General features: G+C 37.6%; 1 protein-coding gene across 2 annotated transcripts; it reads right to left on the reverse strand.

Moving 5' to 3' along the window:
- Nucleotides 1-1,467: 1,467 nt before the first annotated feature.
- On the reverse strand, nt 1,468-15,061 carry LOC103722745 (DEK domain-containing chromatin-associated protein 1-like). 2 transcript variants are annotated; one of them, XM_008813416.5, is made up of 12 exons: nt 14,928-15,061; nt 13,371-14,098; nt 13,232-13,265; nt 9,270-9,346; nt 5,426-5,485; nt 5,191-5,301; nt 4,990-5,070; nt 4,683-4,769; nt 3,976-4,423; nt 2,432-2,541; nt 2,038-2,068; nt 1,468-1,961 (listed from the first exon to the last, which is right to left on the reverse strand). In XM_008813416.5, exons 2-12 carry the CDS (start codon nt 14,088-14,090, stop codon nt 1,792-1,794), a joined length of 1,929 nt encoding a protein of 642 aa, XP_008811638.1. In that variant the 5' UTR covers nt 14,091-14,098; nt 14,928-15,061; the 3' UTR covers nt 1,468-1,791. The 2 variants fall into 2 exon arrangements, with proteins under 2 accessions (XP_008811638.1, XP_008811639.1); XM_008813417.5 differs by having other exon boundaries at nt 14,803-15,046.
- Nucleotides 15,062-18,648: the final 3,587 nt, after the last annotated feature.

An 18,648-nucleotide genomic window follows, 5' to 3' on the forward strand; every position in this document is an offset into this window, starting at 1 on the left:
ACTAGATTGCCTTTACAAACTTTCTTCCAACTCATGACCAAGCAAATGCATGACAAAACTGTTCAGATATGAACTGACCCAGAACCAGCCAGTTGTAGGTTTGCCTACATTTGAATCCATCCACTACCATTCCAAGAATTTGATCGTGACAGCTTCAGAGAGGATTGGGTCATGTAGGATTAGATATAGATCAACATCATGTCCAGATCTTGAGTGTATACCATCATTTGCCAAGTTCAAACCTGTTCATGCCCTCCAATATATACTCTATGTAAGCTCAAAATAACTAAAGAAAAAGTTTGGGTCAACTATTGGATGTTGAAGTTCCAATTTGGGTCCAATCCATGAAAATCAAAAACATGCTCTGATGTACATATTTTACTACCCTGTCCGAATAGGATCAGGTAAAGTCTTTTACCCAGAGACCTGAATACGAACATGAAAAATTACATTGCACTATATTTGATCCCATATACCAAAAGCCCTAAGACCAAGTTGGATGAAGAGACATCCCTACCTAATTTTAGCAGCTTGAGTGTCTTGCACAATTATAATCTCGAAATATTCAACTAAACGGTCCGCAAAACCACCTGACACTTCAAAATTCAAATGCCATCAATTCAAATTCATTCAGACCCAGCATGGATTTTTGATAAACCTCCAAAATTTGAGCTTCAGGAAGCACTAGTGCACAGCTTTGGTCAAGCACCAACGAAACATTTTCAGGTTCGGCCATGCTCTAGGGTTTTCCAGGCCTTGCTCTACCATACATTATAAGGGACATGACGATGTCAAATGAGCGTTCAATAAAAACCACTAGTCCAACCAATGGTGCAAATAATCCTTTTAAATAACTTCCTAAATTGAGCACTTATCTCCCAATGTAAAGGCCGTGACACTGCAATTTGCGAGTGGAGAAGCATTATATATACTCATCAAACACCAAAGTACAGATCAAAAGAACTAAAATGGATGTGCTAACCACAGGCCGAAACCCAGATTTGGTTAACTTTCATTGTTCAAAAATCAGCCATGACATGATATCTCAATTCCAATACATGGTTAGCAAAAGATTTCAACAGCAATGCTGCTTAGCCACAACGAGAAAGAGAGCACCGGAAAACAACAAAATAATGCGCACATTCAGGAAATACATGCCAGGAGTTGGCCGGCCAAGTTCATCCCTCACAACAATCAAGTTACACAAGCTCAAATATGAAAGACACCATTCCAAGAAAAGAAGACAGCTGAACTTGAAATATTGACTGAAGGCATCAGATACCAGCCTTCTACAATTTACAGCTGCACGATATAACCATTAAACAAGAAGAGTGATCACACAACAGAAGCACAGCGATGAGTTTCCAGTAACTAGGGCTTGAAATTAAGTCGTGAAAAGGATATTTCCAGGCATCCAACTTCGAAGGTTATAAAGGCTGTACCCAAAAGAGAAAAAAGGGCCGTAGAGAATGGAAAAGTTTGTCATTTTAGATTTGTTTAACTCAAAGTCAGCACCAAACAGGTGTAATCAGGTATATGATGTTTGAGTATATAATAATTAAAACTGCAGATACCTAACAACATCTCCAGGTCAGTAAACTTAATGTTAAGATGATGGCCACAAAACTATGTTATAAATACACAGCATGACTAGGGAGAGGAAAAGGTCTGAGCAATCGGCATCATAAATAATGCGATAAATGATGCCAGACCGCCATGACAGGCAGGCTAACTTCGACAGGAGAACATTATTGAGTCAATATCAGTGCCATGCCCCTACTTAAGCTGCAATCAAGTTTTCACCTCTTTGCCACTAGGTTCTGGATTTTCTTCCTTCTCGGCATCTTCATCTTCATCATCCTCATCTTCTTCTGCTTCATCCGCTAGCTTGGTTAACTCCTCTTGGATCAATTCCTTTATAGCTGGTTTTCTAGGAGTTAGGTCCTTTTTGTAATGGGTTGCTGGGAAAAGCACACTTTTGTAAGTATTTCAGAAAGGTCCAGATTAAAGAAACAAGGATAAGTCAGAAGGACATACCAAGCTGTTTAAGAATGTCAGTGAAAGTGGCCTGAAACAGAACAGCAGAATGTAGTTAACAAAGCTGAAGAAATCATATGCCATACTGTATATGGGCATAATAGGGTCTAAGAGTCGTACTAAAATGGACAAATAAAGGCATAAATGACAGGAAGAAGCAATCGCAACTTGATGATATCTAGGTTACTACTAGGAAGACTGACAGATCCTGAGCATAACCCGACAAGGATGAAGATAGGCCGCCTAATATCTGATGCAACTTTCTTTGGATTAACAATTATGTACAACTAAAATGTACTACAAACATTAATTTTTTCACACATATACATACTCATATGCAGCTTCTTAATATTTAATTTTCCAAATAATACAGGGTAATATCAGAATAACTCACAGTGTTAAAATCAACTTCCTTCAGAATTTCACATATAGTCTTCCTCAGTTCCTCCTCGCTTGGATGCTCCCCCTCCATTGATTTTCCCTTGCCTCTAGCCGCCCTTTTACCTTGATCAAATAACAGATGAGTCAAGTAGTGATCAGTCATTCACAAAAAATGTGGAGGAGACACCACAGACAAGCATAGAGTTCAACAAGAGCCACAAGAGTCAGTTCTCATTCTCACAAAATCTTAAACAGACAGCACTGTGCTGGGAGGCAAAGAAGCTTCAACACATGAACATCCTTTATCTTTATGACAGAAAACTTAGAAATAGATGGAACGGAGACATGCAACAGACTACAGTCACAATCAGGAGACTGCTGCATAGATAATATAGCAGCCATCAAACATGACATGAGCAGGTCAGAAAAGTTGGCATTAAACGATACAACATGCTTTGCAAGAATATAAAGTTTCATACAATAATATCGCTTATAAAGCCGATGACAAAGCAGTAACAGTCTAAAATCAATTGTTCTACAACAGATTTCCTTTTTCTATCAAATCCGTGGATTCTAGATGAGTGCTGATGACATCTTAAAAACCAAGCAAGCTTAGCTACTACAACCTTAAGGCCACTAGCTAAATATTTTTATAAGGTCAGAAACCATCAGGCCAAGCAAAATCAATGTAATTGTGTATTAAGAGCTTCCCTCCTTGCCTTTCTATTCAGTTATCTGTGTTTAAATGTTAATTACTGTGACCGAAAAGAGTTCTTGACTTCAGGTGCAAATATATTCTTCAAATAATTTTTGATGCAACAAACCCATGAGATAACATTAAACTAGAACAATGGTAGCCACATCACTCAGAACATGTTCAGTGAACAGCTTTAATTGCGAGAATAATCAATTTGGCCCGTCTCTCTAATTTCTGCATGCTAGCTAATCCAAAGAGAACTTCATGCATTGCACACACGTGCATGCATGCACATTCACACACATACACATACAGACGGGATGGGTTACACTCCTCTCCAGAGGAGAGGCATCTAGTCCTAAGTCTAAAATTAATAATCCAGCACCGAAATTGAAGATCTACAGCACTGATCATGATTTATATCTTTAAAAATACCTAGAAACCAAAAATCACATGTATTGGTGGTTTCTAACCTATGCATCAACTTGACACAAAACAAGATGGTGTCCATTGTGCTAGTGTGCCAAAATACATGATAAAATGTTCAAAGTAAAAATCCACCGCAGCGATCATTATCTACATATGTTAAAACATGCAAGGATTGAAAATCAATAAATTTTAATGCTCAGATCATAGAAAAACATGGTTTGATATCATTTTAACTGTACATTTTCCTATCCACTTGATACATAGGTTAGAGACCATAAAAACACATGATTTTTTATCTCTGGGCATTCTTATACATGTATATATGGATGCAAGCATGCATGTAGCCATAACAAGATCAACACAAAGCGATACCGTGGATTTTTACCCTCCTATATCTATGTATTAGCAAAGTTTACAGATCAAAGGCATACCAGTAGCTCTCTCCTTCTTATCTGATTTTAGAGTTGGTTTTTCCCTAGCCACATCAACATTTCTCTTTTTTCTGGAGAAAACCTTTGCACCTACATCCTTATCGTCTTCAGCCTTGAGACGTTTGGAAGATGATATTTTAGTAGGGGTCTTGGTGCTTGTTGGGAAAGAGGACTTTCTAGAGCTGGTCTCCACCTTTGACTTTTCTTTACCAACAGAACCTCGCCGTTTTGAAGATCTCTTCTTATCCTCTTTGCCTTTTCCTGAGTCTTCATTATCATCGCCATCTTCATCAGCAGCTTCTTCAGATTCACTTTCTTTCGCCCCACACTCAGACTGTTTAAATGCTTCATCCTCATCAGAAATACCATTCCCATTATCCTCTTCATCTTCTTCTTCATTTTCTTGTACATTCTTCCCTTTGCTATTTGAGCTGTCTTCTCTTTTTTTCTGTCTCCGCAAAAATGCAGTAGTCTCAAACAAACATCAGGACTATCTTGACAAGAACAACTCTTAATGTAATTGAACAATGCAAATGCACATAGCACAGATAGTTAATGGGAGATGACTAGAATAAATAAAATGAAAGAGGTGGCTTTGTTGCAAATAAAAGTTAAAATTGTATAAATCAAGTATGATTCAAGAACAAAATATTATTAAGAAATAGTAACATAAAATCACTTATATTTGTGTTGTTCCATCAACAAACCTTCCTAGACTGCTTAGTGGGTGTTTCTGCCACACTTTTAGAAGCACTTCCTTTAGTCACCCTCTTACGTTTTCGAGATTTCATCGACTGTTGAAAAAAAGGGAACAAAAGAAACAGTTAGATTCAACGCATAAAATACCCATTGTACGTGAAAAATTTACCGCAGGAAATATTCGCATTATCTAATATTGCTAGGTCCCACGTGCATAAATTTCAGCCAGAAAATCCTATCCCATCTAAATGAACATTTATTATCAGTACCACGCACCACCAAAGAACATAGCATGTTTTAGCAGCAAGGGCAAACCTGCTGCTTGTCAGCAAGTATCACATCAGTAGTAGCATGAGGTGCAACCATAAAATCCAATAACTTTGCTACAAGGTCTTCCTGTGGGAACATTGAAAATACACATGTTAATCAGTCTGATCAGCGTTTAGTGTCACAAGCAAAACACAGCTTTGACTTGAATAATCATACACGAAGACTTTGGAACAACAGACCACCAACCTTTCTCATGGCTGTTTTTGAAACTGGTATATCAAACAAATCACATAGATCCAATAATGTATCCTTTACATATTTGTCAAGTTTCTCCTTCATTTTAGCTCTCTGTTTTTCCTATAAGAAAGGTTATTCAAAAAGGAAATCAAAATTTTAGAACAATATAAGGTTTAGAAAACAAGTAAATATGATTGCACAGGAATCAAACAGAGTATATCTCAAGTATGAAATGAAGGCTTACATCGCTCTCGTGCCAGACAAATCCAGAAAATTGGAGAATATGATTTTTAAAATTTACAGCCTGCAATCAGAAATGCAACAATGATCCTCCACGAAAGAGAAGGCAGAAAAGAAAAAATAAATTATTAAAACCAAAAGAAGATCAGATAAAACTTCTGCCTTAATAATAATTATATAGATAAGTAACCTCATCAATGGGAGTTATTTACAGTATGCACATAGTGATGAGACCTTACCTTACTAGTTACTAGGAAAAACGAGTTCAATTAATAAAGGAAACCAAAAAAGAGGAAAATATGGAAAGAACAAATAGCAGAAATTAAGTGGAATTTCTCACTTAAAGAAAAATAACCTGATTTCATTACCAACTGAAACAACACAAGTTCACCTCGATACAAAAATTAGGGGTGCATCTTAACAAGCGCAATGATCACATCAACCAAAAAGAGCTGCTATCATGATAACAAAGTCAAATATCATTTACAACTCAACACAACTATGCCTTGATCCCAAACTAGTATAAATGTTCCGGAAAACCTAGCTAGGGGCGAATACTAAACCTTAAAACTTTCATACTCATATGGTCAAATTAGTTCATAGAGCTTATCTCCACTCTTAAGTTGAGAAAGTTCAAATGCATCAATCAATGTGAGATTGTTCATCTCAAAACCTTCGGTCTAGTGATGTTTTGACAATTCGATAATTTGACCTTCCTCAAATCTTCCACTTGCAAGAATAATGTGCACCTGAAGACTTGTAAAATCTTCAACATCAAAAATCTAACCTTCCCTCACAGAACTAACACAAAATAAATGGGTATAAGAAGTGACTCTCATTATGAATCTAACCTTCTGCTCTAACATTCATATTTTTGCTCATGCAAGAAAGACAGGATCATCACTATGAAGATGAAGAATGTAATGGCGAAACATGCATAAAGATGTTGTTGAGAACCATCACAAATGCATGAAAATGATCATCTATCTTCTCTTACAATGATACTGTCCTTCACACTGAAAGACGAAGTATATGATAAATGGTTGTAACAAACCAAGATGCATATCTCTATAGTTGTCACCCTCTTATAAAGTGTCAAGGCACTAATAAGATGCTGATCATAAGCAAAAGTTCTATTGCATCAGAAAGATCAAGCAAAATGGAGCTTTCTATCAAGACTGTGTGCTTAATAGCAAATGATAATAAATAAAATATCTACAAATGTATAGAAACAAGCAGGTTTAGCAGCAAAAGAAAAGTTACATTTAAAACTAAGTTGAGTGCATTGCATTCCCATGAGAGATTAGATTCTGGTACTAGAATGAGGGATAAGCAGGTGGAGCTCACAAAAGGTTTTAGGATATTGAATTAACCAAGAAGCATTTGTATAAAAATTTTAATAATTTTATAAAATGTAGAAATGCAGTTATTTGGTTAGAACCTTCAGTGGATAATTATGATGCAGAATAATGGACAGTTAACAAAAAGTAGATTAGTTCCAAATAGTGGTGGCAACAACAGGTGCCTGATGAAGCAGCTGTAAGAACAAGAATGAGATTCCAATAGGTAGGCTAGGAACATACTGAGACAGGTTGGGCTAAGGCTAAGCCACAACTCAAGATCAAATTCCAACATGCTAGGCTAAGCATAAAACAGTGGACCTCATAACTAAGTTCTACATCCTGCCCAGTCACCCAGCCCACCCCATCAATTTCCTAGGTAGGTCAATTCCCATTCCACCAAAAGGAGGGATAGGGTGAGGGGCATCGATGGTGGTGAGGGTGTCGAAGACACTCATGGGAACAAATGGGGACACTAGTGGCAAGGGTGACAAATAAAGTTCGCCGTCTTGGCACCGGACTCCCTACCGGTGCCACAATAGCACTACATCGGCACGATACAGAGTCTTTTCAATATACCTAGTGTCGATACGTCTTCCGTACCAAATACCGGTACTGATCCGGTACGGTATAATACCGAACCGGTACAGTATGGTACGCATTGTACCGCCCGGTTCAAGCCAGTACGGCGAACCATGGTTGCAAATAACAAAGTAGAAATAGACCAAGACAGCAAGGCTGACAACAAAAAGAGAGTACATGTGTTTGTGCGTGTATGTGTTGGATTAACTTCAATTAGGGTCTAGTAAAATTCAAAATGGGCAGTCTCTTCCCAAAATAAAAAAGGTGACTTTTTCTGTAAATTTGATAATCTAAGAAATCTCTCTGCAAATACCCTATAATATTACATCTGCACCCATTAATTATAATCAATATCTGCTTTAGCTTGCTCTCAGGGAGATGTAAGCTAATATGTATGCATCAACTGAAATAAATGTGCATATTCATCTGAGAATGGGGATATAATAGTCCAAAATGTGGAGTGTTTATGCGGGGAAAAAACAAGACCTTTCTCTAAATATGGAAACATTGTGCATTTATTCTGCAAATCCCCTAATATATAATATAGCATACATTTCAGGTCAAACTTGGATGCTTTAAGTAAGCTGAGGCCCAGCCTACCTCAATGGGCTGGAAATGCATGTCCAGGGCCGCCAATCGGCCAAGCTAGATCCAGCAAACCAAGTGAGTTTGGCAGCCCATGTCCTAGTGTACAAGCAGGTGCAATATCTAAGACAAAACACTCCAACTATTCTGGATTACCAAGAATATTGGATGAATGTAGAGATTAGGGGAAAATTATATTTAACAGAACACAGAGAGATATGGAATGTGTCACCCAAACAAGAGAATCTTGATTTTCACCAGCAAATAATCAATATAGTTTCCACAGCCCACAACAGACCATTTTTCAAGGCATCAAAATAAACCTAAAACAATCACTCAAAACAATGTGTGTTTTCCTAAATGTAACTTAACCCCCTGAAAAAACATACTAATCACTCGTAGAATCTCATCACATGTAGAAATGAAGTAATGGGTATGGATATAACACACATGGGCTGTAAAGAGAGGCCTTTACACCAACCACCAAATTCAACATCAATGGTCAAAAAATGAAAATGTGAGCCATCAGATGTGATTTAGAAGGCTTAAAATATCTATGTACGAAAAATCATATGATTTGGAGACCTCGAATCTATACATCAAGTCACCCAGAATATATAATTACAATGGAATGTTATAGTGCACTGATTGTGGGGTGACTTGATTCACAATCTAGGAGTCTAGAAAACATAGGATGTTTAGTATATAAATATTTTAGGCCTCCTAGATCACATTCAATGGCTCACTGTATCTTTTGATCACCAACATTGAATTTGGTAGTGGGCGTAACATTGTTTCTTTACAATTACATCTGCACTTAAAAATATAACCTCAGACTTCTAACAGGAAAATAAATTTCAATTGACCAGTTATTGGATTTTCTAGCATTTCTGCTAAAAAAAATGCAAAAAATAACACAACATGGATAAAATACTAGCAAACAAGAAACATTTTCTGGTTGTATGACACCATTGGTCCAACAACACATACAAATGTGATCAACTTTCAAGAAGTACATGAAAGAAATTAAAAGGATAGTACTATGTAAAATAGACATCAATTTAAATACCAATGTCAACAAACCATAGTAGTATCTGAAGATAAATTACTTCAGATGGATAGTAGGTTCTTCCCTCAATATCAAGATTACCATAAATCCACACTTAATCAACTTAAGTAAGCAATTATTAGCTCCAGAGCAACTACATAAACACCAATACATATGCACGCCACCAGCAGCAGCAGCATAAAATAATAAAAGCAAATGTATGATAACCAACAAGGATCTTAGAACCCAAATGTAACATTAAAGAAGCAAATAAATGTAACATCTTTAACTACCTTTCCTTTCCTTCCAAAAAGAGTCTGATGAAGCAATTTAAGATCTGCAGGCTTCTTTCTTCCTAATTTGTAAGCCACTGAGCACAAGATTGGACACAGGTCATGAATGAATTTTGTACCAGATATAGACTTAAAGATAGAAGATAAACTAATAAAAAACGGGAAGTATGAAAAGCACATCAAAAATCAGTAAACTGCAACAAATCAAGAAGGCATGCTAATATAGAAATCCACATAGCAGATCTCAACTTTGCATTAACAGTCAGCATCAACATGTAAAGAGAAGATTACTCCTTTACCCCATGATTCCAAAAGGTGTTTTGGACAGCATGCAGAGTTCAGATAAGGACTTTCATCTTATAACTATATGTATCAATATCAGTTATTTGTTATCCTATGGCCAAGGTTCAAAATACCAAGGATTGATATTGTATCAACAGAGGGTGGATAAGGCATGCACCATATCAGAGATCACGACAGCAAAGCATACTTACTGGTACGCATAAATACACTGCAAACACCCTTTGTACAGCCTTTCTTGGTTGCAAATTTTTGGTTATGGAATTCTTTTGCAGCCATGTTTTCTTATCTAAAAGCTCGATAGTTGCAAGAAATAAGATAGGACCATCGAGTGAAATTCCCTGGTCAAGGTTTTCTGTGTGCTAAGTCATTAACATGCATAAATATTACAAAGTGTCAAATAGTTTGAATTATAAAATACTTTTAAAGACATATATTATATCAGCAATTGAAATGCACGTAAACAAAGAAATAATAAGTTTATAATATTGTTTAACAATAATAGCTCATGTAACCCAAGATCATCCAAATATCATTACTATTGTCAATGATCACAAACTAGGCACTAGTTTACTTATCCATATATTCCTATCAATCATTAATTTTTCAAAACTTTTATAGCATGACCATGCCAAACAAGTAACGTACCAATAAGGTACAAGCACCTCGATTGCAGACCTTGATCTGAAATAAGTTCTTGGAGGAACTACTTAGGATCTGAACCTTAAATGCACACATGCCTAAAAGGCATGCATCAACATATATGACATCTATTTCCTCAATAAAACAGAAGCATGCTTTCATTTTTCTATCCAATTATCCACATGATTTAAATAACACGTGCAGCAATGCACTAAAGTGGTGTTTGGCTGCAAAATAAGTGGCTGAAAGAATATCCTTTGCGCTATTGAAAGAATAGACCTATTCTGTGGAATAGGTATGTTTTGGTATTTGGCCGAGGAATAAATGCAAGGAATAGGTGGAGTGAATAAGTTACATTTTACGCACATTGAACTTTGCCACCTTTTGGATTTTATAGCAAAGACCAAATTTTCCTCTCACTTTTTTGAGTGTTTATAAAATAAATAGGGGCAAAATGGTAATTAAAAGGAAACAGGGACAAGCCTATTCTGCAGTATAAGCCAGCATTTTGGTGGAATAAACTTACAACACATCCACAGTATAAACTCCAATTCTTTCGTGTTTAACAAGATTGTGATAGGATGCCCCCCACTTTGGGGTATACCATCCCCCCACTTATTTTACAACCAAACAACACCTAAATAAACAATTATGGCAAGTATGTGTCATGCATAAGGAATACCAATTATGCATTCCTAGGGGGATATCTCCCCACTTATGTTGCAACCAAACAACACCTAAATAAACATTTATGGCAAGCATATGTGATGCATGAAGGAATTCCACCTATGCATTCCACCCAAGTAACATAAATACATACATATAATTCATTTTACCAATATATAGATCCAAAAATCCATACATGTACATGTATACAAAGACATATATATACACACATCATACCCTCTCAAACACCATTCTTTAATATGCAAAAAATCTTATGCATCAATCTAGTTCATTGCAATTCATGAGCATCAAAAATGTTCTCTGATTCAATAAAATAACAATTATCACCTTGAGAATAAAAAAGATAGATATGATCTAAATTTGTTAACAAACATGCAAAATACTGCCATACCAGATAATCATGCACTCCAAAATAAATTATGGTTATTATGATCCAAAATTCCAAATGAACCAGATCATTATAAACAAGGATGGATGTGAAAAGAAGATAATGACCAATGTGCTTTAATTGTATTTACTATAATATTACCATTCATGTGAAGGATTCTATTACTTGTGCAAGCATGGGAACATCAAACGGCTTTTATACCAAAAATAGGTCATTTAAATGTCTACGGGTTTGCTTTGTCTCATTTTACTCCACGTCAAACCAGCACATTTTTTTGAGAAAGAAAGAACTCAAAGCAAAGATGGCCTTGCCATAACCAAAGTTGAATAAAGATGACCAAGCATATACAAAAAGCATCACAGTATGCAAGAAAGTAGGAACTAGAACTGAATGACGAACTTTAAGTGTCAAAAGGGTAAAGAACTATGATACTACAAGTATTCATGAAGCCCTGCTGGTCCATGGGGAACTAGGGGTGCAAATGGGTCGGGTCGGGTCGGGTCGGATCCTGGGTGACCCCGATCCGACCCAATTTTTTGTTCGGATCCTAATTTTGGACCCAGACCCGACCCGGTTGAAGATCGGGTCGGGTCGGGCCGGGTCTGAGTTGGGTCCGGGTCTGAATCGGGTCGTGTTCGGGTCCGAATCGGGTCTAATTTTTTTGTATTTTTGGGAAAGAATTTGGGCAAATCTAATTTGGTCATATCATAATTATGAGGTGCTGGGTGACCCATGACTTGAAAGACTTGCAATTGATCTCCAGTCAGAATAGATGACCCCGACTTACTAACTAAGTCGGTCTACAAGCTAAATTTCATATCACACTATTTTTTGTCCATGTGACTGATTGGACGGAACTTGGTGTCTCCCAGCTCCCCTCTCACGAGGACAAAAAAAATCCCAGACCTTCTTCCAAAATCCAATTCCATTGCAGAAAACTGGCACATGACCCATATTCAGTTCGGTGTTCCCTCACTTCCTCCCAGTAAAAGTTAAAAAAAACAGAAACCAAAAAACCGAAGGAAAAAAAAAAAAGAAAAGCCAGCTATCGAGACACGACCCAGAGGTATCAACAGTGTAATAGACCGAGAGAGGATCCTGACGGACCAATAGTGCCACGACCCACAAAAAAAAAAGAAGAAAAAAACTCTCTTTTGCTTTTTCCCCCTCTCTTTCTCTCTTCGGGTCCATTCGAGTCAGATCGGGTCCGTTCGGTAAACCCAGACCCGACCCAGAAAATGATTCGGATCCAATTTTAGGACCCGACCCGGACCCGCGGGTCCTAAAATTCGGGGTCAGGTCGGGTCTACGCGGGTCGGGCCGGGTCGGGTCTCGGGTCAACCCGACCCATTTGCAGCCTTATGGGGAACAGGATGCATTTTTTTTGTTAGAATGTGACACGGATGAGAATGCATAATATAATCTTGAAGCAAGTTACTAAAAGCATATATGAAATATATCGGTTTGAAAGAGAAGGTAGACCCCTATAGGAATGAACAATAAATATGGATTCACGAGGCAACTCCCAATTAGTTTGTACAAAGTCTGGTTAGCAACAATTCAACAACTACTGTAAATAAGGGTTCATCAACTCATCCTCATTTAATCTGTATGATGCTTGATGGCTATGAACAAACAAATAGAAACTAGAAAAAGAAGTATCAAATTATCATTGAATGGATTTAAAACCAAACCACAATCTCAAAATACAAGAAAATAAAATCAATCAAGAAAAAGGACAGCATGAGTAACTCCACAAACTTAGATAACTGGCATGAAAATTATATAGAGAGAAACAAGAAGGGCTTGCGGATAAAAGATTTATCTCCATAGCTTGGAATTCACGAAGAGGAATTCCCAAAGAAGACAACATAATTCATGGTAATGCATCATAAACTGCATGTAGTAAGCCATCGGCAAAATTTGCAACAGTTCAAAACCTTACCATTTGGTATATCTTTCAGCGGAATGCCACGGCCCTAAAAACCAAATGTTAAACAGAAAAATGAGCATTTCAATAACAACAATAAAGATGATGGAACCCACTAAAAATACATGAGGAAAATTAAGCATGAAATCTGCACCTTCTCAACTAGGAATTCCTTATCTGGCTCTTTCTCAATAACTTCAACGAGTCTTTCCACAGTTTTTCTCTCACGCACAGGACGATCAATAAAAGATGGTGTAGGAGTACTCAGCAATTCCTTTGACTTTGTACCTCTTTCTTTCTTCTCCTTTGCTTCCCCTTTATCGCTGACCTTCTGACTCCTAGCCCTCTTTTTCTTTAACCCTTCCACCTTATTGTCATCAACCTTCTTCTCCATATTTCCATTATCTTCTTTCACATCAATCGATTGCTTCAGGTTTGAATCCGCTCCCCCCTCTTCTTCTCCAACTTCTTTGACCCCGTCTTCCTCATCTCCAGAGTCCTCCGCATCCACCATTTTCACATCCTTGCTTTCCACTGTTTTCACATCCTCAGCATCTACCATTTTCACATCTTCAGCTTCTCCTGTATTCACGTCCTCAGTTTTCTTTTCGTCTTTTCCTTCTTCTTCAACTTCTACTTTTTTCATGCCATTTTCCTCAGTTTCCTTCTTTCCTTCCATATCTTTCTTATCTTCACCATCCTTATTCTGGTCTCCAACCTTATTCTCATCTCCATCCTTTTTTTCATCTCCATTATTCTTTTCCTCACTGTCCTTTTCAGCAACAGCCTCCGCACCCATATCCTCAGACAGGGGGCCAGACCCATTGGCCATCTTAGCTGCTTCCACTTCAGATGCTGGCTCTGGTCCAGACATCCTGATTGCTGCCAAAGTTATAATGTCAACAAAGTAATTATCAGATCGGAACTTCTAACTTATCAAGATTCTGATAACATAACGACTGAAATCATGCACAAGGGAAACTCATTAATGAACGCAAATTGAAAAAAAAACCACGATAACAACGAATATACCTTTTATAACAGAAATCACCGATTGCAGAAGCTTATTAGCTATCAAACTAAAGCAAATTTCGAATAGAAAATAACTATTCTAAAATATGGACATCGTATTGGAGAAAGAAGGTATGTACAAGCAAATTGAATAACAAACTAACATGTTCAACGAACAACAAATAGAATCACAAAGACCAGAGATGCGAAAAGGTAGGCTGGCAAACCCTGATCAAAATAAATTGCATATTTTTTTTAAGAAACCAACTTTTATTAACCTAAAGACCAGGGAAACAGCATAGAAACCTTAAAACATGAAACAACGATAAAAGACATCTCCAAGGTTAGTGCAGGAACAAACGCTCGAGTAAAGAGCATAAAAAGTTGAAACTTTGAGACCCCCGAGACCGGAAAAACGGAGGAAGGCCGCAGAACCGGCAATCTGCCCGCAGCACAAATGGCAAGAAGTGCTTCAGATTAGAAAACTTACCTTAATGTTATAGAATCAGAGAAAAACTTTTAAAAGAAACCTTTAAAACATCAACAAACGCGAGATAAAAGCAGGAAAATATCACCTTCGTGCCGAATTTTCGAAACCCTAGCTCGACAGAACGAACTCTTCCCAAGCAATCACCTCAAAAAAAAAAAAATCCAAGGAAATGCTCTATATCTCATCACGACGGAGCGAGTAGACACTTACAGAAGATCTCAGAGCAGTCGAATCGACGAAAATTCGCAGTGAATCTTCTCACCCCTCTCCCTCGAGAGAGCGAGACAGCGAACGAAGAAGAACTTAATTTTTCCCTCCTCGAAGCGCCCTCACTTTCTTCTCCGCCTTTTTTATAGTCCGGACTCCAAGCCGAAGTCCATTAGGGTTTTCTTGACGTGTCCGGTCCAAGTGTCACCGTCAAGCTGAGAGACGCACTACGTCCAATCCCTCGCTTCAAGATCTGAGAGAGTTTTTTTAGGGTCTCTTTTTGGTTTTCTTTGGAGTTGCTCCTTTTTTTTTTTTGGATTAAATGATAACCTTATCCATCGTACGGTCGAGATCTGTTGGTAGCTCATTGCTAAAACTCTGTTGGTTCCTTGTGGCCGCGCCACGTACAATAGTTTTAGGACAGCCACGAGGCGGATCGGACAGTCCTGCCCCTTGCAACCGTTTGATTGTAAGGTCGTTGTGGTGGGGCACCCTGTTGCCAAGTCATAAGCTTTTTTTTTTTTGGTCCCCCTTTCGTCATGTTACAAGCCTTCTAGAGGTTAAACTGCCAGTATACGGCACTTGATTTACCAAAATAGGCCAATGCAAGTGCACAATGCAGGATTATAAAGATTTCCTGAATGCCACCAGAATGGTAGTCTCGTGGTAACAAAGCGATAATTCCATTCAAATTATTCGGATTTAAAACACGTAGGCATCGATTAAATTCGGAGACCGGATGTTCCACGTCCGGATGGCTTGTTAGCGGTTATGCTTTCCTTCCATCTGTACCTGAATGGTGCCAGATATGACGTACTCACCTTCAGATGAAGAAGATATGAGTTAAACAGAGTCTACCCGCGTCGAATATTCTTCTGGCCGGGCGAGGGCCCAGTAGGGGCTGCTACGCGGGGGTGGGCTGATCCCTTTCTCCCCTTACCCCTTTTCCTAAGAAAAAAAAAGATTTTCTGAATACATAGATAAGTAAATAGTGATTCAAGATCACAAACAAAATTGGCATGTTTGATTACAATAAAAAAAAAGTTATTTATTCTAATATGTAACAAGAAGTTTCTAAAACAACACTGCATCCGAGGTTGTTTGTCATCTCCATGCATGAATGAGTTAGAACTTTCGAACGGCTTTACTAGTATATTATAAACAACTTTGTTACATACCACAATGAATTCTGCTACTATAATGCGCAAACTAAGAGAAAATTCTCTTACAGTATGGCATTGCAGGAATACTACAAACTACTTTGTTACAAATCTACACGAACACTCCTACATTCATATTTATATGTTTATTTTATTTTTCTCACTTTTTATGTGAATTAAAGCAAGACTTACAAGGGTAAGTCATATTGGAAAAGTTAATTGAGATTCGAGATCACATAAGAATGCAGCTCTAATATTGAGCTTAATAATAATTATAAAGTTGAAGGATCCATCTAAGCCTTCTACATGTCTAAGTGGAAAAAAATAGAATAGCTAGTTAATTTTCTTCTCCTCCTCTATTCTATGTATACTTCATCGCTTGGTCTACCACCAACTCCATTCCTAGCCCTGACCACTTCCATCTTGGCCATCATGAAGAGAACGAGAACCGATTGGTTTTATCTTCTTTGTCTTTATTCCTTTGGACCCTATGAAAGAATATTGATCAATCTATCTATATATTTAAAATGTTGCTATAAATTGGAAAAGGTGTGGAAGCAAGAGATCAACCAGGGGGAGGGAGAGAAGAGGGGTAAAGAAGATTCAAAAGGCATAACTCAAGAGAACTCAATTTGGTTGGAATCGTGGGCATTGGTTTTGAATTTGGAATTAAATAGCCGTAGTTTGGTATTGATTAGGATAAGAGACATGATTGAAGGCAGAAAGGGCCACGACTGGAACTCATGAAGGTTCCAATGGAAGCAGAGAGGGTCAGGAATAAAGGTGGAAATTGGAATGGAGCCAATTATGGATAAGGCAATAAAGTCACTGCTTTCACTCGATTGTGAAAAGAAAAATGGAGGAGAAGGGACTTTACCGGCTATTCTAGTTGAACATTTAGACATGTGGATGGCTAAAATGGACCCTTCAAATTGTTATTGTTAGCGAGCTCAAAACTTGAGTTGAACTCTCCCAATACGTAGTTGTCTATCTTATTTTCTTGCATAGGATGAGCCCCATGAATGATAATATTTGGAAACCTATCTACGTTAACTCCCTAAAATGCCCATGCATGAGATGTCATCCGTTGTCAACATCTCTTCATATTTATTTGTTTATTTATTTCTCTCTTTTCGGGCCCATAATTAGAACTTGCTAAAAAAAATTAATTAGGACTTTGAAACACGTATACCACACTAAATATAATCTATTCCCACATTTGTTATTATGATATATACTAGAATCATCACCACAAATATTTTGGTTACTACATTTATCCATAAACATCATCGTGGATATGATTTTGCAATTTATGTTTTACTAAACATTGTAATATTACACTTTTTATTACATTTACAAATGTAGCAATAGACCTACCCTAGTAAATATCACAATAGATTTATTAAAAATAATAAAAAGAAAAAATATCGCTAGTGTTTCTTTTACATGCATCTAACTTTTTTACGAAATATGAATATTCAATTTCTTTATGGGAAATAATCTAGACTTTTTAAATATAGTTATTTTCCTTCTCACCATGTTTCCCCCTCATAAGCCTTACATTCCATCATGTTGCCCCAAATTTTGACTCCTTTACTTCTTTTCCCTCCACTTTGGCATCATTTGTTCATCATTGCTCACCACTATAGAACTAGCTGGCCGGGATCCAAGTGCAATAGCTAATCTCCATTCTCTCTCTCAACTAATTGTCCCTTTTTTTTCCTTTGTTTAATGTTGGTGATTGATAAAAAGCCCTAAATTTCATCAAACCCTAATTCTCAAAAACAAAGAGTCCCAAATAATATTAAAAATTAGTAACTACTAGGTTCATACTGATTATGGACTGCCATACCAGAGAGGCTAGGTAGCAAGGGGGGAGGTGAAGGAGGCCAAGGGGTTGAGGATGAGAAGACATGGGATGAAGGTGGACCTATACGGCAAAGTGGGAGGCTAGTTATTCTTGGAAAGAATGATCTTGAGTGAGGGACAAGAGGCGACGAGAGCTTGAGACACAATATCTCTAGCAAGGGAGGCTAAGGCAAGGAGCTGGAGGTGGTGAGTGGTGAAGGTGGAGGAGGCCGATGAAGGCATAGGAGGCCAATGTCTCACCATAAGAGGACGATATTGAGTGGAGAAGGTGAGGCAATGAGGGCCTAATACAAGGTTCTTCGACAAAATCTAACCAGGCAAGGAATGGAAGGCTAAATGATGGGAGAAGGCTGGCAAAGGTAGAGGAGCATCTTGTGCTCAAAGAGGAAGAGATTGAGGGATGAGTAGGAGGCAACAGTGGCCTAAGACAAAGAACTTTTTTAGTGAGATTGATGGGGGAGAAGATGAGAGTGCAAGCCTAATGGTAGTGCTCAAGCAACAACCATTGGATCGGAAAAAAAAAAAGCACCAGGCCTTCAAGGGTTTTCAGAGGAATTGAGGGATCGAATCAATTGTCATAGGAATTGGTGGGATATCCCAAATAAAGATTATAAGGTATCCAGTATATCGACTATAATAACAATAATAAAAGCTGGATAGGAATAATTCACCCTTTAATTGATATCCTTTCTAGA

This window comes from Phoenix dactylifera, chromosome 1, assembly GCF_051530095.1.
Source record: "Phoenix dactylifera cultivar Ajwa chromosome 1, Ajwa_hap1_PhDact_Kaust_v1.1, whole genome shotgun sequence".
Lineage (NCBI taxonomy): Eukaryota > Viridiplantae > Streptophyta > Magnoliopsida > Arecales > Arecaceae > Phoenix > Phoenix dactylifera.

What these genes read in the sequence shown, in the direction of transcription:
- LOC103722745 (XM_008813416.5), bottom strand. Translation starts at nt 14,090, where the DNA reads ATGTCTGGACCAGAGCCAGCATCTGAAGTGGAAGCAGCTAAGATGGCC. An exon ending in GCTGAAAGATATACCAAATG is followed by an intron (nt 9,347 to 13,231) that starts GTAAGGTTTTGA and finishes TCTTGTGCTCAG; the next exon opens with TGGCTTACAAATTAGGAAGA. An exon ending in CAAAAACAGCCATGAGAAAG is followed by an intron (nt 5,071 to 5,190) that starts GTTGGTGGTCTG and finishes ATGTTCCCACAG; the next exon opens with GAAGACCTTGTAGCAAAGTT.